General features: G+C 35.4%; 2 protein-coding genes and 1 long non-coding RNA gene across 4 annotated transcripts in view; 1 reads left to right on the forward strand and 2 right to left on the reverse strand.

The window, feature by feature from the left end:
- Window positions 1-7,964: 7,964 nt before the first annotated feature.
- LOC119595730 lies at window positions 7,965-9,545 on the reverse strand. The gene is made up of 3 exons (XR_005230716.1): window positions 9,434-9,545; window positions 8,705-8,832; window positions 7,965-8,173 (listed from the first exon to the last, which is right to left on the reverse strand). It is a non-coding gene; the product is annotated as an uncharacterized LOC119595730 (long non-coding RNA).
- A 636-nt stretch (window positions 9,546-10,181) lies between these two features.
- On the forward strand, window positions 10,182-20,893 carry LOC119595728. Of its 2 annotated transcripts, XM_037944839.1 has the most exons (11): window positions 10,182-13,034; window positions 13,555-13,700; window positions 14,608-14,731; window positions 15,540-15,638; window positions 16,453-17,292; window positions 17,639-17,773; window positions 18,045-18,207; window positions 18,685-18,900; window positions 19,616-19,713; window positions 19,912-20,006; window positions 20,540-20,893. In XM_037944839.1, exons 1-11 carry the CDS (start codon window positions 10,341-10,343, stop codon window positions 20,646-20,648), a joined length of 4,719 nt encoding a protein of 1,572 aa, XP_037800767.1. In that variant the 5' UTR covers window positions 10,182-10,340; the 3' UTR covers window positions 20,649-20,893. The 2 variants fall into 2 exon arrangements, with proteins under 2 accessions (XP_037800767.1, XP_037800768.1); XM_037944840.1 differs by lacking the exon at window positions 15,540-15,638 and having other exon boundaries at window positions 20,540-20,892.
- A 240-nt stretch (window positions 20,894-21,133) lies between these two features.
- LOC119595731 overlaps window positions 21,134-22,500 on the reverse strand; it is a 2,306-nt gene continuing 939 nt past the window's right edge. Inside the window, exon 1 of the mRNA XM_037944841.1 lies at window positions 21,134-22,500. This exon is cut by the window's right edge and continues 939 nt beyond it. Within this exon, the coding sequence (XP_037800769.1) occupies window positions 21,640-22,500 (861 nt within the window). The 3' untranslated portion in view covers window positions 21,134-21,639.

The following is a 22,500-nucleotide window of genomic DNA, read 5'->3' on the forward strand; positions in this document are numbered from 1 at the left end:
AGCCTTTGTCTGATGAAAAACTGTTCTTAGAAATGTTAGTACATATATTGACTTGAGAAGACATCATTGGCTTATTATTACATATGCAGACTTTATTGAAAAAAGTAATCTTTAAGTGTGGTAAGAATAAATAAATTAATATTTCTATTTAGGATAGTCACTTGCATGTATAGAGAATATTATAATATGTCGGAAAAATGGTAAGGGAATTTAAATTGGAGATTTTAGATTGAAGGGGATAACCAGTCACTTTAAAATAAAGGTCAGGTAAGGAATAAGATGTTTTGATAATTGAAATGACTATTTTTTGCCATTTTTCAGTTTGGATGGTGACAGGGTTGATAGAGAACAAGCAAGTACAAGCACAGAGATGCAAGAGTACAGACCTTTGGTACCTGAAAGCACACCATTGGAGACGCTCCCAGGCTTTGACGTTGAAAATGGACGCACGTGGATATATCCTGTCAACTATCCACTCCGATCATACCAGTTCGCTATTGTTGAAAAAGCACTGTACAATAATACCTTAGTCTGTCTACCTACTGGTAAGATTTTCCATTTGTGAAAGATGTAATTGTTGCTGTGAAATAAGATTTGTGTTTCTTGATTAAAAGATGTATGTAGTATTATCAAACTTTGGTCCTGTTATTGATTTTTCTTCTGATATTTAGGTTTGGGCAAGACCTTTATAGCTGCGGTCTTGATGTACAATTTTTATCGATGGTACCCAAGAAGCAAGATTATATTTATGGCCCCAACAAAGCCTCTCGTAGCCCAGCAGGTAGAAGCCTGTTTTAATATTGTGGGTATGCCACAGGTAGATACTTCCCAAATGACAGGTATGTTGAAAATATAATAATTATGTTGGGAAAAAGAATATATATGATTTTAGTGTAAGTTAATTTAAAAAAATGATATATGAAAACATACACCCATGCACACTCACACTCACACTCACACTTACACTCATACTCATACTCACACTCACACTCTCACTCACACTCACACTCACACTCACACTCACACTCACATACACACACACACACACACACACACACACACACACACACACACACACACACACACACACACACACACACACACACACACACACACAACACAAACACACACATTCATATATACAAATGCAATTTCTTTTTTTCATGAATTTTCTTGCATTTCCTCTGATCCATTACCAATTTATGCCTTTACAGGTTCAATGGCACCAGCCTCGAGGATACAGGAATGGACTGATAAAAGAGTCTTCTTCCTAACGCCCCAAGTACTTACAAATGACCTATCTCGCGGTGCATGCCCCGCAGACCAAATAAAGTGCCTGGTGTTGGATGAGGCCCACCGTGCACTTGGAAATCATGCATATTGCCAGGTGGGTTTATATGGCACAGTACCTGCCCTGTGATTTATCATATGGCACAGTACCTGCCCTGTGATTTATCATATGGCACAGTACCTGCCCTGTGATTTATCATATGGCTTTGACTTTGAAAAAGCAAATCACAAAGTATCATTTTTCATGCTGAAATATGGAAGTATATAATGTATGTTTTTGTGATAGTTGAAATTATTGATGTTGCGATAAGTGTAATTTTTAGAGTTGAAGTTTGTGAAGATCAGAGGAAAAAAATCATGAGATTTATCAAGTTCAATAGAGAAACATTAAACTTTTTTATTCCATAAATATAGAAGAAAAACTATTCAGAAGTATATAGTTGAAAGTAGATGCTTTATTGTTATTTTGTGATTTTATTCACATAAATTTTGTATGTGTGTATTGCTTCCTAGTCAGATGTGTGTGTCGATTCATTTATTCATTCCGCATGTCAGGTTGTACGGGCATTAAGAGAAGAACGGTGTAATTTCCGTATATTAGCATTATCTGCCACCCCAGGAACAGACGTCAGATCAGTACAACAGGTTGGTTTTAATGAAGAACAGGATTTTTTGTTTTACGTGTCTTAAATTGGTATTTGAAATATTTGATCTGAAATTTGCATATGAATGCAAGCACAACCTCATATCTCATGTTAGATGTATAATATTTGTTGAATTTTAATTTCAATGATTTTCTTAGCCATATGAGAAATTGCAATTAGAACTGACAGTCTGAATTATATCTTATGACTCACTTTACAATTTTGGAATGAGAGCATAAATATTTTTCACCTGTATATACAATAAAAATACTACTTTATTGAAACAGGTAATTCAGAATCTCTTGATATCACACATTGAGCTCCGAAATGAAGAAAGCCCAGACATTGCTGCTTATAGTCACCAGCGGCATATAGAAAAGGTCGTCGTACCTTTAGGAGCAGAGCTAGCTAGTATTCAGACAAGATATCAGAATGTAAGTAATTTAATTTTCTATCAGAATGTAAGTTATTTAATTTTCTTTCCTTAAGATAAATGAGTTTTGCAGTTTGTCTTATTAACCCTTTCCCGACGGGTAGTATTCATAGTGGCCTGGGCCTCGCTGCCGGGGTCTTATATTGTCACCCTAGCATGCACGGCCGCTCATGCCAAATACCAGCATCCCTTGCCGTTTCTTCATAATACTACGAGCATATGTTGTATTTTCAGTTATTATTTTCTAAATAATACTTGCCATACTTCCTGATAAATTGAGACTGAAAAATATTTTTGTTATTATATAGACTCCATAGTAAAAATGAGAAAGTGTTAAAAACAACTTAATCACACTTTGAGTGGCAGAAAAATAACATTTTGCTGTGATTGTAACAAAAAAAAACTCATGGCATGTCCATACATACACCATGGCATGTACGTACATGCCCCCGGCAGATAGTCCAGCCATGCCATGGCATGTGCGTACATGCCACCCGTCGGCGAAGGGTTAAGTAATCATGATACTGAACCATGGTGATATAAATCATAAATGAATATTTTTCTAATTTATCTGGGAGATTAGTCATTTAAAGGTTAAAATGGCGTAAAAATTTGTATCTCGCATATTGCCTGAATATTTGACTATTATCCATCTTGTGTTTATTCTTTCAGGTATTACGCGTCTATGTTAACAGATTAATAGACATGAGGGTGTTGTATACTCGTGACGAAACCACACTTTCTAAATTCCAAGTAAGTTTTCCTGGTGGTTCATTACTTAATGGATATATGTCATCTGAATTCATTGATGATATTTTTGTATTTGTCTATTTTATTGAGGATTTATTTAGAGGGTTATGTCAGTTGTATTACATTTCAATTCTTTGGTTAATATTCTTGAATAGAATATGTAGTTGTTAGTGTATGTGTCTTATTTATTCACATACAAGCATATATTCATACATATATACATTTGATTTTATCCATCTGTATATTTGTGTTTCTTTTGATGTATTAACCCATTCGCCCCGTTTGGCATCTATTCTTGCCATGCTCTCAATGGACGCCAACACGTTTGGCATGTAATCTTGCCATGGCATCTATGGGCCCCGTAACGTTTGGCACGTATTTTTGCCTTGATGACTGACCATAGACTGACAGTTTATTATTTTTTTCAACCTAATACTTGGCTCTGTTACTAGTCTTATTTGACTGGTTGATAAATATGTGATGTATGTAATTTATGACATATGTAATTGTCGTAATTATTTATGACTTGTAATCATGTGATTTGTTCACACTAGATTGCATGATTATGATGTACCTTGACCTGACTGGCTGGAAACTAATAATTGCTTTGATTGGTGCATCAGGTCACATGGCATGATCTGATTGGTTAGTCATGTGAATAAAAGGTCAGTCAAAGGCTCATTCCAGCAGAACGATCGCAGCCATGGAAGGTATGAAGGTATATTCTCTCTTACAAGTCTTGTACTAAAGAAAAAAAAACTAAACTTACACAATGTGACATCACATATCAATACAAAGCTATTTTTGAACATCAAAGTGAAGCTACATTCACTTTTGCTTTTCTTCCTTTTCTGTTGAATGAAATGATAAAAAACATGGTGTGATCTCTTATATGGACAATGCACTACTTCTGAGTATCAAAATGATATTTGGCTTGCTGCTCTGCTTCATTTGAAAGTTTGAAAAAAAAGCACAAAAAAACGGCTAAGTCCATACTTTTACATCTCGTGCAAAAACAACGCTAACTTTTAGCATCAAAGTGTTGATGTCATCTGATAGTATAGAGAACTTGGAAGCGATTCAGTATATCTCCTCAATACAAAGGCGAATAGATGCCTAGAAAAAACTGTGAGAAAAGTACAGTTTCTACACATTGCCCATATATAAAACCCAACTTTCATAATAGATCTATGGATAGATTCCTGCAAAAATTATATGATGGTCTTTGCGCCGCCGCGCCGCTCCAGAAAAATCCCGTTGCGGCGGCCCACGCGGCTGGCAACTATTACCGTGAGCGGCGCTGAGCGACGAGCGAAAAATTCCGGGGCGAATGGGTTAATAACACTTTCTCTCTCTCTCTCTCTCTCTCTCTCTCTCTCTCTCTCTCTCTCTCTCTCTCCTCTCTCCCTCTCTCCCTCTCTCCCTCTCTCCCTCTCTCCCTCCTCCTCCTCCCTCCCTCCCTCCCTCCTCTCCTCCTCCCTCCCTCCCTCCCTCCCTCCCTCCCTCCCTCCCTCCCTCTCCCCCCTCCCCCTTTTTTATTTTCATCACTACATTTCATTGCCACTAATTTTTTTTTTTTTATTGAAATGTTGCAGATATTAAAGGCTCGTGAAGGCTTTCGTCAAAACCCGCCAGACAACCTCCCTCGTGATCGTTATGGAGTTGCAGAGGGAATGTTTGCCTTGTGCATGACTCTGTATCATGCATATGAACTTCTCCTACAGCATGGCATCAGGTCTTTTTACAATTTCCTGAAAGGTGCATTGACACTAAAGAAATTTTCCTTGCATATAGGAAGCCATGGATATTTGATTTTTTTGCTTATTTACTTATTTATTTATTTATTTATTTATTTACTTACCTTTTTCATTGTTTGTCTGCTTATTTATTAATTTTCTTATCTGTTCTGTTATTCATTTATATAATGATAATTTTGAAAATTATATTTAAAGTATATAGATGAAGTTAGTGGAGCAAGATATGTATTCCAAAAATTTGTTTTAACATAGACTTGGTTATAGATAATTTAGATATAGATCTAAATATATTTCATATATGTTTCTAGGAACTCTTGGAGGGGATAAGGGCCATAGCATGGCAAGAGGGGAACTTCAGCGTAACAGTGTCTTTCAGCGTCTCATGGAGGACCTCTGTAACAAATATGACTCAGGAAAGCAGCAAAACTCAACCATGAATAGTTCGGGAATGTTTGCACAGGTAAGGCATATGATGGTTTTATGTAATTGCTTTATTGTTTATGATGTTCAAGGCATATCTTTTTAGCACTTGTAATTGGCAGCTGCGTGACCCTTTTTAACTCATAGGGTCAGCCAGGTGTGAGTAGTTTTCTTGTCTTTACTTTTTCCTTTTTTATTGCCTTATTTTTTATATTACATTATTCAGTTTAGTATAAGATAGACACACTAGCACTGAGTAATTTTGAAAGTGTCAGCTGCCAGGAAGAAGATATCTTTTTGATGCCTGATGAAAGCATTGCGATCACCATGACTTGATTTAACTCATGACTTATGGATGACGTGGGGTTCATGTCATGCCTGACTGGGCTATGGCTTTGGGTGATGTGTTATATATGTCACGGCCGACTTGGACATGGCTTCCAGAGCGGAGGCCAAGTGAACCCCCAATGGGTTAAGGTACCTGTTGTTAAGGGGATGTGGACTTACAAGGTGGTATTGTTAAAAAGCAGGCAGTGTGTGTTAATGCTTAAACTTTTGTGGGAAATGTGACTTGTTTTATTGATTTTATTCTCACTTTGCAGATTTTTTTCTATAATCTCATAATGTAAGGTGTTAGGTATAAGGAAAACCATGTACACCTCATCAACATGCTATACTGCAAAGGTTTATCTATTTTATTTAGGTACTAGACTGACATACAAGGCCAATGGGAAGTCTTAATTGTTCATCTTGAAGTTACTTCCATAATATTGATGAACAGGAAATGGATTTTTGCAAATATTTTTCTTCGGTGGTACAATTTGCATATCGACAATCTTACAAGGCTTTAATGATGACAGAGATATTAGCTGGTAAAAGTGATAATGTTGATCATTAATTCTGCCTTTATATGAATATACTTTTCATGTTTCTGGTCACATAGATCATTAGTATACCATGTACACAGTACAATAAAGGCATCTCTGATTTTATTCCTTTGCATTGGCCTGTGGTATGCTTTATTCTTTTCTGATCTAGAAGCAACAAATATGTAATGTTCATTATTGGGTTTCAGGTATATTTTAGATTAAATGTAAAACTTCAATTGATGTGCTTCAAAAGTGATAGGCTAAAATTAATTCTAATTTAAAGGGTTTATATTTAAGATGAATAGGGAAACAGCCACAGTAGAAAATAAAACCAGTTTTATTTTCTACTGTGACTGTTTCCCTATTCATCTTGGTGTACACATCACTGTTTTGTTTGTGTTTATATTCAAGTTGAGGCCTAAGAAGAATATCATGATGTATATTATTGAAGCCTTTAATGTACTTATATAAAATTTGTGACTCGGTGTACAAATGTCAGTTTATTAACTCTGGTATTTTCCTATTTTCTTTTTATATAATTTGAGAGTTATTAATGTATTTTTGTTTACCCATTTCTATTCTTAGATAAAATATTCTCTGTATTACCATAATAAACAGCATTTCTGGTTTGCAGATTGGCAGTCCACAGTTGTTAAATGCAAAGTCAACTACGCCGTACATTGTTAGTCATCCCAAAATGGAAGAACTTCGTAAAATTGTCATAAAACACCACCAGAAATTTCTTGATGAAGGGCAGTCTACTCGAGTGATGATATTCTCCCAGGTATATAAAAATATTCAGTATATATGTATATAACCATAAGCGATGTGATACTTTCTCATTAAACTTTAACCCTTTGGCATCAAAATCCAATTTTGTTAAGATATTCAAAAATGTAGTTCATTTTTGTCATAAAGTATAGAAATTAACTTTCTCTCTTTAATCTCTTAATAGTACAGAGACAGTGTACTGGAGATTACAGAGATGTTACAGCACCATTACCCTCTTGTTAAGGCTATGAGCTTTGTTGGCCAGTCAACAGTAGCTCACGGAGGAAGAGGATTCACTCAGAAGGAACAGTTGAAGGTAACATATGGTTGATTATGACTATGTATTGATGTAAATTTTTAGGTGTTGGTGGAAATAAACACACATATGTTGTGGTTATATGTTGGTCATAAACTAATAATGGAGACATATGGAATAGTTCTTAAAATCAATTTGATTTTCAGGTTGTGAGAGAGTTCAAAGAAGGAGGGTTTAACACTTTAACTTCAACCAGTGTAGGAGAAGAAGGCAAGTGTTTTCAAAGTTTTATAAACTCATTTTGCTTGAAAAGGTACCTATGAGAAGGAATAATTTTACAAAGCAAGAAAGGTAATAGATGCTTCCTGATTCATATCTTCTTCAGAGTTTCTAGTGAACTAAATTATCCTGATGGAAATATATATCAATAGGCTGTGTGCAGGACCTCACTGTTCCACACAATTAAAGGTTATACATGGGTTGCTGACCTGGTATGACTGGTCAACTTGTGTTGTTCACATGATGCATCTCATGCTAGACCATGAACAAATCACACACTCATACACTCAGGCTCAAATACAGTGGAAACTTCAAATCTGTCGTCAATTCATTCTCGTGTATGTTTGTGTTTGCTGGTCTTGTGACAATTGGTTATGGCTTATTCACTTTGCAGTTATTCATTCTCAGTTCTACCTTTGCTAAATTAGTAATGATGAACATAATGTGAAAGAAAAACAAGGGATTTCTCTAAATATAAGTATCCATTGGCTGGGAACAACCAATTTTATTTTTGAAAGAACAGATGAATGCCACAAAAGGAACAGGACCTTTCTAAGAAGATTAGTAAATTGGGTAAAACATTTGCAGGCTTGGACATTGGTGAAGTTGATCTCATCATTTGCTATGATGCGCCAAAGTCGCCAATCCGTCTGGTGCAGAGGATAGGACGTACAGGGAGGAAACGCGAAGGCCGTATCATCATCCTAGTAACAAAGGGGAAAGAGGAACAGGTGAGCTGATGGTGTTCAGTAATTATTTGTTTTGGAATTTTTTATTTTATTCAGCGGCATCATTTTAATTCACCAAGAAAATTCTTTGTTTTATTTTATCGATCATTTCTAAAATTTGTATCAACAAATTTAATCTATGTGTACTTGTTGAATGTGTGTATTCCTCTCTGTCATTACAGATGTATAACCAGAGTCAGTTACAGAAGAAATACATCAATACGGCTCTATCAGATGGAGAAAAACTGAAAAAGTTTCTCTTTCCCTCTAATGATCGCATGGTGCCAAGAGGTAGGTTGGGAAATAGCTTGACATTACTTTCACCCAGTTTGCAGTTTTGATTATTTTTTATTTTGTGAAGTGATTTGAAAAAGACAAATTACCTTTTTTAAATATTTAACTGCAGGCTAAAATACCTTATTTGTTTATTCATTTGCAAGTTATAACCCATTGTTTATTTACATACAAGGTAAAATACCATATTTATTTGTTTTGAAGGCAACATACCTTATTCATTTATTCATTTGCAAGGTATAACACCTGTATGTCACAAGCTCCACATGAAGATTGGCTCATGGAAAACCAAGACAGGCAAGGAACGCAAATCTGGCTCGAAGTCACTCTCTGGCTCGCTCCTAGAAAGGACAAGTATGTCGAAAAAGGTAAGTTTTCTTCAAGGGGACATAAGTAGAAATATATTTGGTAGGAACTGTAAATTTATTTGGGTGATTATTTTTTATTTATATGATTTGGAAAACATAAGCTGATTTGATATTCATTTTTATATCATGCCAGATACTTATTTTGATAGGCTTAGAGAACATTGCTGAATGGTATCTGAAGTATATCATTATCATATTACAGAAACAAGGTAAAGTTGGTATGCTAAGTCGGGAGGAATGGCAGTGGCTAAGAGACAATTTGTGGGTTCCACCGGCAGAGGTGAAGACTATAGCAAAACCAGTATTCATGAGCTTGAAGAAACATGGTGAGTGTTCCCATATCACAGGTGACCTTAGGGTTACTTCATAATGTTTTATTAGTTGGTGTGTGTACTGGAATATATGGAGTTATACATAATATTACACAGAATATATATATGCATGGTAATTTTATTAGAATCACTATGTTGTTTTTGAATTACAATTACAGCTAATTAGTTGACCAGAGTACAGTGACCTGAGCACTTTAGAGAATTAATCTGAAATGACAGTTAATGCTAATGGCTATACTTACAGACCAAGAAGTGAAGGAGGAAATGTCCACGGTAAACTTTGGAGACTACCAACCCTGGCAGACCATGCTGCAGAAGACACATGTGCTTGGACACTCTTTGCAGTCACAGAATCTGGTTCAGCTCACAGAATTCATCGACCTGCAGATCAATCTTGACCCAGATGATGACCCTTATAGTCTTGAGATGCAGGCCTTTCTGGATATGAGCTACATAGAAGGTTTGTGGTTTTATGTATTTCCTCATTGTTTGGTTTGGATGCCAGTAGGTTATGTAAATCACTCAAAAAATTTAATTAAATGTTTCAGAACATTAAATTCCTATGAAAATTATACACAGCTTATTGTTATGTTTTATTATGATTATCTAGAGATTTTTTTTTCTTTTTTCTTTCTTTCTTTCTTTCTTTCTTTCTTTCTTTTCATCATTACTGTAGAAAAGCTTCATTTTATGTCTTCCTAGAAGGTTATGATATTATGAAGAAGTCTTGTTAGCTGTTGATATAGATTTGAAAAATTGTTAGATATTTAAATTTTCATTTGGCTTTTTTAAGCCTTCATTTACTGATGAAGTAAATAAAATATTTAGAACCAGAAAAATATTTTAATAAGAAATGTACTCAGTGTTTGCTCTTTGAACAGATAAAGAGACGAAAGCAGTTAAGGCAACGACATCAAAGGATGAGCTAGCAAAGAAGAAATCCAAAGTCACAAAAGGAGAGAAGAAAAAAAACATGAAAGCCAAGCAAACAAACCTCATTACAGACATGTTCAACAGCCAAAAAGCGAGGAAGAATGCGAGGAATTGAAGGCCCAAACAAACCAAGATCTCGAGGACTTTAACATCTTGTCCGAGAAGCCAAAAGGAAAGGAAGACGACAGTGATATAGAGATTATAGAGGATGGTGTAATGGACGTCGATGTGGATCATGCCAATGGAGATGATTTGATAACCTCCGCGTTTAGTAAAAGTAAAGAAAATAACTCCAGAAGTAAAGATGTGAACAATTTATCAGGGAACTGTGAAGAGAATATGGAGGTAGAAAAAAGAGACTCAAGGGATTTTACACCTGCTTTTGATAGTATATCTAAGCAGGTCTTGTCAATGTTATCCGTCAGATCTCTGTCTCCGCTCCACATTAGAACACCTCCACATTCCATCCCAAGTGATGAGGAAATCGATGAACCCTTAAGTCCAACAGATGTCATATCGGTAGTTGATGAGTGGATGGAAAGCAGAAGGATAAACAGATGTCTGCAATCTGATTTGTGGGAGATGGACGATGTGGATATATCAAAAGATGTTAATCTTCTAATAGCACAAACACAGGAAATGCAAAAGGTCATTGTCATACCAGACTCAGATGAAGAGAATGCTCACAGTCCAGTTCCGAGTTGCTCAAAGATGCCTGATAATCAACAGGATGTTCATACCAAAGATGGGATTAAAGAGGAAAATGCAAGTACTACACCAGAAAAGGCTGGTGAGAGTGTGGCAGAAGAAGTGTCACCGATATTACCTTCAAGTTATAGGAAACGTGTTAGACCCAATTTGAATCTTTATTCGTCGACACCAAAACTGAATGCAAAACGTCTGTTCAAAGTCGCAACTCCAAACCTAACTAGAATAGAACAAGAGTATTCATTGTCTAGTGAAGCTGAGAATATAGAACCATTACCAGGACATGGAAGTACAACCAAAAGTATTTTGCTGAATAAAAAATCTGATGATACAAATAATCCAGTAGCATCCGTTGTTACAGAACCTACAGTATTACTTAGTCAGAGAAGCAAAGTACGATGCAAACTCAGTAAATTCTCTGCACTAGATAATTTGAAGTCAGACAGCAAAAATGTATCAACAGACAGTACTCAAGAACAGGTTTCATTAAATCAGGATGGATCCAGTTCTGACAAAAGTGTGAAAAGCATTTTCTCAAGATCCATAGAGGACTCTGAAATTCCACAAGCATCCTACCAAGATAGAACAATCAAAATTGATGAAAGTGTCAAAATAATTGAAAAATTCAAAGCCAGAGATAGTGTCAAAGTTGATGCAAGCCTTAATAAAAGCAATAGTAGTAAATGTAATGAGAGTTTTCCAGCAAATTGTGAAGATAGATTATCTGAATGTAGTCTGAATGTAAACAGTGATATGGAAGACATATCTGATGTGCACAAAAAATACAATATTGCGGAGGAAACCAAAGAAGCCTCTTCCTCTGCTGTAAAAGATGATGTGTGTAGTGTTAACTTTGACCTTAGTTTTGGAGATGATTTGTTTGCTGACATGGATATGAATGAATTTGAAGGTACCAAAGATCAGAAATTTGAATGTACAACTCCTAAAGATCCTCCAGTACCAGAGGAGACAAAGCAGTCTTCTGAACAGAAGGACATTAAACCTTTTGAGAGATCAAAGCAAAATCTTCTAAGTGTCACACAAATCATAGACCTTGTTGATGAGTCAAATGATGAAAGTGATTTTGCTTCTAGTAAGAGTATATCTGAGCTGGAAAATGATGGTGCTTTTAGAAAAGAAAGACTCAGTTATTCATTTAAAACCCCAAATAAAAATATGAACCAAGAGAAAGCAGAAAACATGACAAGAAACACTGATGAAAATAGTAATAAAAAGGTACTGAAGAGGAGTCTCTTAGGCAGAAATGGGATAAGCAGTTCAGGTGGAAGCAGAAGACTCTCTTGTTCCAAGTCTGAACCTTTGCTGCAAGAAAAAGATGCTGATGACTTATTAAATGAGCCCAGCTTTACTTTATGTGATGACATTCTCCTTGATAGGAATAAAAATCATAAAAAGCTGCCATCATTGAGTGCGACTTTAAATCAGAGTGGAAGGAATACTTCATTCTTGAGTGAAACAAAAAAAGCATCACCTATACAACCCATAGCTAAAGAAAATCCATCATCAGAGAATCCGGATGCCAGCACCACAGAAGCAGAGCCCAACTTCTCTTTGCTTGATGATGTTGACTTTGACAACAATGATTGGTCGGAAGAAGTAGAAGAAAAGTCGAAGAGTTTGGATAACTGGGACTTGCAGGGGAGTGGAGATTTTGAACCCATGTCTGAGTCACTGCTGGCTGATATTGAGCTAAATATGAAGATGGCCAAGGAAGAGAAAAAGAAGAAAAAGGAAGTGAGTTTCTCTCTCCACACTGATAATAAAGCTAAGAACTCTCCAGTCATAATAGTTTCAGACGACGAATCACCTGTTTCACAAAAAAGAGAATCAGCCAAGCTTAACACAAGTCTACTGGCGGGAACTCAGGAGGCAACGCAGGTGTGGAGAAGACAAAAGAGAAGACTTGGTCAGGTTGTGGATTCAGATAGTGAGGAAGATCTGAAGGACAGTGGAAATTCAGAAGGAGAAAGTCCCCGAGTAAGAAAGGCGATGACTAGCTCAAGCTCAGCCAGTACAGATTCAGAGCGGAAGAGCTGGAAGGGTAAAAGCCTTAAAAACAACAACCGAGACTCCACGGTTTCTATAGAGGATGACGATTTTGAAGGCGAAGTGTCAGTTCTACGTCCAGGGCCTAAGTACATTAATCAGGCTGAAAAGAAAACAAAAAGACCTGATAAACTGGTGAGTCCTGCAAGGTCTCTTCTTTTTTATTATATCATTATTCACAATAATAAAGAATACAGTTTTATTTCCATACCGGGATTTAGTGTGTATGCTTTAGCACTTGAAAATTACTGTATAGAAAGAAAAGGGTTAAGTTCTTTGACTTTGCTAAGAACTTAGAGATATATATTTACTGTTTTCTGTTATGAGATAAAGATTATTTTGATATTATCTATGTTCATAGAAATTTGATACAAATAAACTACCCACTGAATTTTAGAGATGTAAATATTGCTTTCAGTTGTGACTTTGTGAGCTGGTGAAACATTTAATTGTTTAGCTGTATTTCTAAATAGATCCGTGGTCATAGTTATGAGTAATTACAGATGGTGCAGGTACCAATTAGTATTATTACTATTATATTTTTTTATTTATTTGCTTTTTCTTTCTTTCTTTCTTTTTGTTTTTTAAAATAATAGTAGTTCAAATGTAAAATCTTTGATGTTTGATTTCTTATTTGGGTCTGTTGCTATTCCAGAAAAGCAACTTTATCCATAATGAAGCAGAATTATCCGAAGATGGAGAAGGGGTGTCCAGTGATGAGTCAGAAGGAGAACATCTCGACAAATATGATGAGAGTTTTGTCGATGATTGCACACAGCTCTCCCAAGATACGGCTGTAGAGTATGTTCTGTTCCAAATTTTCCCTGAAAAAGTCTTCATTTTCATTGGACTTCCCCTTAGTTTTTACATCTAGTTGAAGTCATTAGTTCCATTAATTTACGGGTTGCGTTCTTTAACCCAATGCCAACGGGGAAAATTAATAAAAAATGGGGAAAATGCTGTGCTCATTTTTTATATTTTTATGAAATGTCTCTGCACATAGATGGCTCTGCTAGTGCTTAGCTACAAAGGAGTCAATTAGTAGATCTTGTGCCCTTACCTGATTTCACCTTTCCTTGTATTGGCGGGAAAAACAAATTGTTTACTAGTGCTATGAATATCGATGTTGTTATTTTTATTGTAAACATTAGAATTAATATAATGTTATAAACATTAGTAACAGCAAAATAAGATAACGTAAAATATTTTCGTAAATCAACGAAAAGGATGAACAGGCGAGACAGGCAGTACTCATAACTGGCTCATTGGTGACTTAGTACAAGTGTAGCCATCTATGTGTAAAAACAATTAAACAAGTAAACTCACAGTGGGCATGGCATGTACGTACATGCCATGCCCGTCGGCAAAGGGTTAAGGAAATTGCATGCTCTGGGTTACACCACATATTTGTGATAGTTGTTGGCATGTAGCTATTTTATAGCCAACTTTTCTTTCTTTGGGTCAACCTTTTTGTGGAAGAATGCTTTGAATAATATGAGGTGATGGAGGAGCATTTAATTTATCACCCAAACTTCACAGAGACATTGCGTTTCAGTAGGCTACATGCACATGATATATGAGAGTAATTACCATAACTATTATTTTTCAAGGCAAAGAAACAATATTATTTGATAGAGCTGTCTTTTTATATACATTTTAATGTTGTCCAAAGTAGTTTATTGAAGTTTTCCATGATTATCACTTGCAGCATGAAGGCTGTCTACCTGCAGTCGGTTGTCAGTCCAAAATTAGCTAATCGCAGGAATCACCGTTCACATCGTGCGCCTGTTGTTCTCTCTGACACAGATGAACAGAGTGAAGATTTTGAAGAGGTGAGCATATATATTTGATACATTAAGTCAAGTTATTTCTTTTGCAAAGTAAATGTCAAATAGCCATGTGTAAGTTTTGTCATCTGTGCAAATGTATGTTTGTTGATTGTTTGTTTAATTTAAGAAAAATAAGAATTTTTATAAAGCTCTCTTGGAATCATAAACCCGCTAGCATGTCTCACTTTAAATAATGGTTGATTTTTCAAGTTTTACCAAGACAGGTTTTGGCCTTTGATTTTTACCCACCAAAAATGTGTTTCACTATCATAATCAAGCACTGGTGCATGCTGCAGCATCTGGTGTTAATGCTGAAAAAAAATTAGCTTCATTATCTCTCATGAATGAATGGAAATGGGAATAAATGACCAAAATTATGCCAGTAAGAATGGATGTAGAGCATGAAAAACACACTTGTTCATATACAGAAGCAAAATATGCATTCATAGATATTTATAAATTTAAGTGATAAGGGATGACTACAAGATATCAGGAGGTATGTAATAATGCAGTTTGTAGAGGGGTAATGGGCAAATGGGGAGGAGGAAGAATGGCTGGATGAAACATATCATGCCAAGGAGACTTGCCAGACCATACAAGATTTATTAGTAGGCACCACAAATGGCACATTCGCACCAAGGGAGCCACAGAAAGACTGCCCACCGGTTTTTAACAGCTCGTGTTCAGTCGTGGTAATTGGTATTCTGTACAAGACTTCAGGGGTAAGTATAGAAAAATGTAAATTCGGAAGTACAATTATTTATTTGTTTCTTGATTTGTTTTTAATGTGTAGAACCTTATTTGTTTTCAGGAGGAAGAAGACAGCTTTGTGGTGGATAACAACTTTGTGGAGTATGACACGGAGTACATGGGAGACACTATGCTAGCTGAAGATTCAATTATGATTAAGGTGTTTTATGTTTGTCCCTTTTCTTTCTTTCTTTCTTGATTTATTTTTCACTTTGAGGAACATTTGTAATAATTTAAAGAAGTTTTTCTCTCACTTTTTTTTTGGACAGATTGATAAATTAACCCATAGGATCCGGTTGTTTCACAGTAATCACAAGGTCCAAAATATTAAGCATACATGAGTGGCTACTCTGACGGGTATGCGGCTTATAGGCCGGGGCACATGCAAACACTTCTGTTTGGTGACAAGACTTTGTGCCTCCCCTTTCCAATATTATTTTCTCTTTTTATAATAAATGTTATGTTTTTATTTGTTTATTTATTGTAATACTCTATTTTCTGTATTACAACCTGCACTGCTGGTCATAGTAGCCAGGAAATGGCATCCTCCCTGGTGCCAGCGCTCTTCCAGTCATGGCTCATAGACTTTACATTCCACATTTGTTTATATATGGAAATAATGCAAAAGCCCCTTTCTTAATGCCAGATAAGTCTATAACCCACCTAGAGGTTTGTGCACTTTTGGCAAGTCTTTTCCGTCACCCCGGCCTTTAGCTGAAGTGCTAGCGATGGCAATTTTGCGTCACCCCAGCCCACAGCCAGATTTCCCATGACGGCATGCTCATGTATGCTGTCATCCCTTAAGCCAATTTCTTTCATGATGTGATAGTCATGTCAGCCGGATCGTAGGGGTTAAAGAATATTTGTCTTTTTAGTAGATATCAAAACGTTTTCAAAAGGAAGCCAGGATATATGTTTACCCTAGATAATGCTGTATGGTACAACCCTAATCACTTCTAATATCTTGTGTCTAGGCAATGCATGATCATGCAAATGCTAAGAAGAAGCAGAAAGAGGCAGACAAAGGGAAGAACAAAAGAAAGAGAATAGTTTTGAATGATTCGTCAAGTGATGAAGACCACACAGCAGAGCACAAAAAGATGAAAAATATTGACAATAGCACATTTAATGCCAAGAAGAACAATAGTATGAACAATAGTTTCTCAAGAAAAGGAACTAATTGCTCTGGAAAATTATCTGAACCAAATAAGGGTAATTTCAAAGGAGTGGGAATAGGAAATCACAATAAACCAAAATCAGGAAAAGGAAACGTGAAATTAGGTAGAGGTGTAACATCAAATATTGAAAATACACCAGAGGAGAGGACAAAGATTGCATCCTGTTTTAAGCCAAGCAGAGAAAGCACAGCACTAGATTCCTCGCCTGATAATGACTTCAAGCAAATAAGTCGAGTGCAAGTACCTCTTAAGGACCGAGTCATGGGGAAAATAAAACAGGCAGAAAATGCCAACAAGCAGACAAAGGACACGCAGAGAGTCAAGGATAACAGTGCCAGTAAAATGGAAGACACTGTGGGTGTATCGTTTAACTTGGATTCCGAAGGCTTTGATTTTGAATTAGAAGAAGGGATGTTAGCAAAACAAGAGACCAAAGACTTCACATTGCCAGTAAAACCCAGCAAAAGTACATCTTCATCATCATCACAGCAAAATGAACAGGAGGCTGGGAGCTCATATAACTCGGCAAGAATGCGAGGCTCCTCCTCTCCAAAGGAAATGCTTCAACCCTCGACATCTCAAAGCCTTTTGAAAAACTCAGAATATGCAGACAGATCTGACATGACAAAAACCTTGGTGAGTACAGCTGATGAACGCAAATTTTGTCATTACTGTCTTTATATATTTCTCCTTCACACCCACTGGATGTATTGAAACATATTAATTGAGTATGCTCTTTGATAATTTTATGGTAATTTTGATAACAGTTTTATAAGTTGAGCTGATAATCTTATACTTCTAATTCCATATTTCTTATGCTGCTTAAATATTCAAACAAATTTTATTTGATTACTCATATCTTCATATGATAAACAACTGGTTAACAGCTAACTTAGTAAGATTCATATAGAAGTACGAGGCTGAATTCATTATTATTGATATATAAGTCAAATGTATATAATTGTCATCACATACTCAACAGGGACAGGGAAGCTCATCAAACACAGCAAGAATGCAAGGTTCTTCATCGTCATCGGCATCTGGAAGTCACTTGAAAAACTCAGAAGCCAAATCCAAAGAAGAAAACAGATCTATTGGAACAAAAGCTTCAGCGAGTGTAAGCAGGGAATTGAAAGATTGCAAATTTTTTTATATGTGATTTCTTTGTGGTAGTATCTGTATACATATATAGTAGTGATAGTGTAAGTTTAAAATCTGATCTTATTCAATTCTTATGAATGTCATATTTCAGGCACTCCATAGTATTAGAAAAAAAAAAAAAAATCATAATTAAAAAAATCATCACTAATTTCTTCATGTTGAAGAAATTAGTGTGGTGCATTTGAAATTATTATTTCATTTACTTTTGTTTTTTTCCTCTTCATCAGGTACCACCCCTCCTTCTGGTGGACTCTCAGGAAATTAGTATTGCAGGCAGCATTGCATCCAAACTCAGACTGCATAAGGATGTTAACATATCAGTGGTTCAACTAGCACACGCTCACTATGTTACATCAACGAGAATGGGAGTCACCAGATTGTTGTATTCAGGTAAGGGTTCCTTTCTCTGTTTATTTTATCTTTGATGTTCACTATGTATCCATAGATGTTTGGCATATTACTGTAGGAATACAAGATGGATCATCCAGTCTTTATATGTCATGGGTAGGTGTGCAAAGTTTGCATAAGGAGATTTGTGACTTGATCATTTTCCAGCATTCAGGATCTGCTCCTACATACACATAAATACGCTTCTTTCTGAAGTTCATTCAGTATTTTATTTCATTATTTCACAGAAACAAACCTCACTGCAAATTTGAAACCTAATTGTAATGCTGTTCCTGCCTTCAGAAAGAAAGTTTCCTGTGTAGTGCAAATATATTTGTTTGTATTTTCCAGCTTGCTGCATTTTTCAAAAAGAATGTACCTAGATGATTTCTTGCAGCTGTATTTAATTTCTATACTTCTTGGGAATTCTCATTCTATTTACATTTCCATACAGTATTTTCCCCATATTCTTCTTTTCAGCTTTTACCAGCATTCAGCAGAGAGGGAAGTTAATACAGAGGGTGCAAGGCATGTTAGACATCTATGAACGTTCTGTGCTCATTATAGAGTCAGACCGTTTAAAGCCTGGGGAATCTCCTCACAGTGCACACAGTTCTCGCTCAAAATATGTGGACACCATAACATGTGCTTGTACTCATGTCAAGCACCTCAAAGTCTTATATTCCAGAACTCAAGGTGAGTTATTATATAGTGTTTGAAAATGTGACTATCATAACATATTATTGATATACTTATTCCATTTTTAGTTAAGGGAAGGTTAATGTCTACTTTCATTTCTATGAGGAGAAATAACTTTCACGTACTGACACTGCCAAGTGTCAGTACATGAAAGAAGACTAAAGTATAGATGTACCTTTTAACTTATATCTTATCATGTTTCTGTACCAATTGCTTAAAGAACCTTGAGACAATGTTGCCACTGAACATAGGGTTAAGGTCTAACAATAGGCTTATGACTGTATCAGCTATAATATGTATTAACTACTAACATAAATGATTATGAGTGATAAAAGTGGATCCTAGGTGCTCATGATGTTTCAAGCATTTTGCATTATGTTATTTCTTTCTTTCCATAACCGGTATGTAAATTAATTGAAATAATGTAAATCAGATGCATAAAGCGCAATAACTCTTAAGTGCTATATTTTACATATTCTTACTTAAATGATTAAAGAGGCAAAGTTACTTTCACGTTGTGCAGTTTCAAGAAAGGAAAAACTGGCATTATGCCTCGTAGTATTTCAATTCACTAAGTCTGTTTTGAGAAAAAATGAGGTAATGTTGGAGGCAGTAAATTTCAATAATGATAATAATAATTATAATATCAATCAATAAATAAATTCACTCATTAATTCATAAACATAAGCATATATATATATTTGTTTTTCAGAGGACACTTCCCAAATAGTGTGGCAGCTTGTAGAACAAGAGAGAGAAAAGGGTTTCAGTATTTTTGTGATCCCAACTTTCTTAATTCAGCATCAGAAGGTGTATATATACATTTTTGGTTTGCTCACATCAGAGAAGTGTCTCAACATTCAGAACTGTAAAAATGTGTTTAAATGTGATATAGTTACTAGTTAGGCACATAGATAGTCATATTGCATTTGTTGAAGGATTAAAAAAAAAAAGACTTCATTTATTACACTGACTTCATAATAGCAACATGCTTATGCTCTTTTACAGATTCTGAATTTTTTCAAGTCCTTGCCACACATCAGCTATGCATCAGCCATCTGCTTGGCAAACAACTTCAAAACTATTGTTGATTTCATTAACAGGTAAGGTATTTATTATTAATGATATTATTTGATGTTAGAGTTATGAATATAAGTAGTTAAGTCATTAAAAAAGGGCTTATTACTGTTTCTGTATCAGACTTTATAAGCATGTCCACACAGTGTTTAAGAGATGGTGTATTAATACTTAAAAAGATTATTGAGCACATCATTTTGATGCTTCAACCTATTGTATGCAGTTGAAGTTTTGGATAATATATGATGTCTGTTGAGATTGCACAATCAAAATGATATTCAGAATTGAAAGTGATTGCAGTAAGTGGGACATAGTAATCATAATTAGATGTTTATATGTTTATACATGTTGTATGGTCTTTATATGGTGTTTGTTTTCATTGGAAAGAATAGCATGGTTCAGCAACATAATTATGCATATGGAAGAGGCTAATTCAGTCTGTACTTAGTGACAACTATTAACTATTTTAGCTGATTTTACCTGAGATATCCTTAATCATTTGATAACTTATTGCTACAGAAATTAAGCCATTAATTTCTTTGTCTTCTCTTTTTCACAGTTCTGTTGGAGCTATCCAGGAGAAAGGGTGCATGACATATAAAAAGGCCACAGAGATAAAGCAATACCTTTATCGCAAATTTCGACAGGACATGCTACCTTCATCCTGATGCATCTATATAGTTGATAGTATTGCAATGCATAACTTAAAGTTAATTTACTTTATTTAATGAATTTTAGGTGGCCGATTGTGATTATATGTTTTAGGGGTATGATTGTTGCATGTTATTTTTGTATTGGCATATTCAGCACCAAGAATAAATAAATGTCTCAGAAATTGTGAGAGTGATGTATATACATATACTGTATTGTTATTTTCTTGTAAACAGTAATCTAATATTTTTTAAATATGTAAATATGCAAAAATATCTGTGATACTTATTTTAAATAAAATTTATAAGGACAACTGAAACATGATTTTTTATTCAAAGTTGAAATAAAAGATGATTTCAATGAAAGTTCTTGTGTTCTTATATATTATTCCATAAATTAATTTTATTTCATATTTGTACTCACAAGCTTTATTAAATTTGTCATAGACCAAAAATTAATATACACTGTTAGGTAAAATAATAAATGAAATGGAAACACAATGTAATTGATAAAATCTGATTTATATGTGACAAGAATTACAGTTTCAATTGCACAGGTGTCTAGCTCACTGGGAACTGCATATCAAAATTTACATATTTCTCAGTACTATAAAAACTGTCACTAGAAACATTCATTAGTCTCAAAACCTTACGTGTAGTACTTATTATAAAGACATCACAGGAAAGAAAATAGTAAAGCTTCATACTTTCTTGTGTCTTGCCAAGCAAATACTGCAGAATTGAACACTGGAATACTTTATTCATCAAGGCTATTTTACGAAGTTGAAAATTTGTATATAACTGAATAGACACTAAAAAGTCTTTTCATGTCTATATTGTTATCTAATAGATGGAATGATTGAAAATTAAACATCGAGAGTATTGATTTCTTCCATGGCAATATTGATTCAAGATTAACAATATGATGTCAAAAAACTGGGCATTGAAAACATGTAATATATTTTAACTCACAGTATATTATTTACAATATAGTAAAAAGACCGCCACATCAAATAGCCTCAATGGGTATCCATTGCTCTTCTTCATCAGGGCCATACTCATGTAATGCTAAATCAACATTGGTCACCATACACTGGACTCTTAAAAGGTTAATGTCATCCGGGTGAACACTCCAGGCAGCTAAGTTACCCAAACTCGTAAGCAGAGGACAGTGTTCTATCAGGGCTTCAATGGTGCGCATAGTCAGGTTCTGGGCAACACCAAACCAGATTTCTTTGACGTGACGCAATGAATGGTCCCTCATGCTAAGGATGATTGCTGGGTCTGTGAGCTGGGCGCAGTCTCCAAGTGTTAGGTGCTCCACGTTCAAGCACTGGTTCATGATAAGTTTGACGCATGTGGTACTTATCTGACTGTTGTATATGAATAGTTCTTTAATACTGTGGAAAGCACTTCTGTGTGTGGTGTCGGAGCATGAAAGCGAAACGTTGTGGATCTCCAAACGAATCATGTTGGGGCACAGGCTTCCTAACTCAATCATATCAACTTGTCCAAAAACTGTCAATAAAAATAAACTGCGTATTCTTGAACCCATTTTCTTCAGCATAACCAGGACGTCACTCCATCTAACTTTATGCATTTTGACTTCTGAAAGATTGTTCAACATATCAAGGAAATGGATGGCTATGTCTTTCGGACTGTCCAGATATATGGCTTGTATATCTGGACATGCTTTACAGATAGCAAAATGTCGACCACTAGTTGTAATGACGTCATGCAAGTACTTCAAACCAAATTGTTTCTCTGGACAATTCTTATGTAGGATCTCGAGTGCAGCCCCTGTGTGCTCATAGGAGCCAAGGCTTACTAAGTGAGGTAAGGTTCTCAAGAGGTAGCAAGCAAGGTCAAC

This window comes from Penaeus monodon, chromosome 36 (genome assembly GCF_015228065.2).
Source record: "Penaeus monodon isolate SGIC_2016 chromosome 36, NSTDA_Pmon_1, whole genome shotgun sequence".
Classification (NCBI taxonomy): domain Eukaryota; kingdom Metazoa; phylum Arthropoda; class Malacostraca; order Decapoda; family Penaeidae; genus Penaeus; species Penaeus monodon.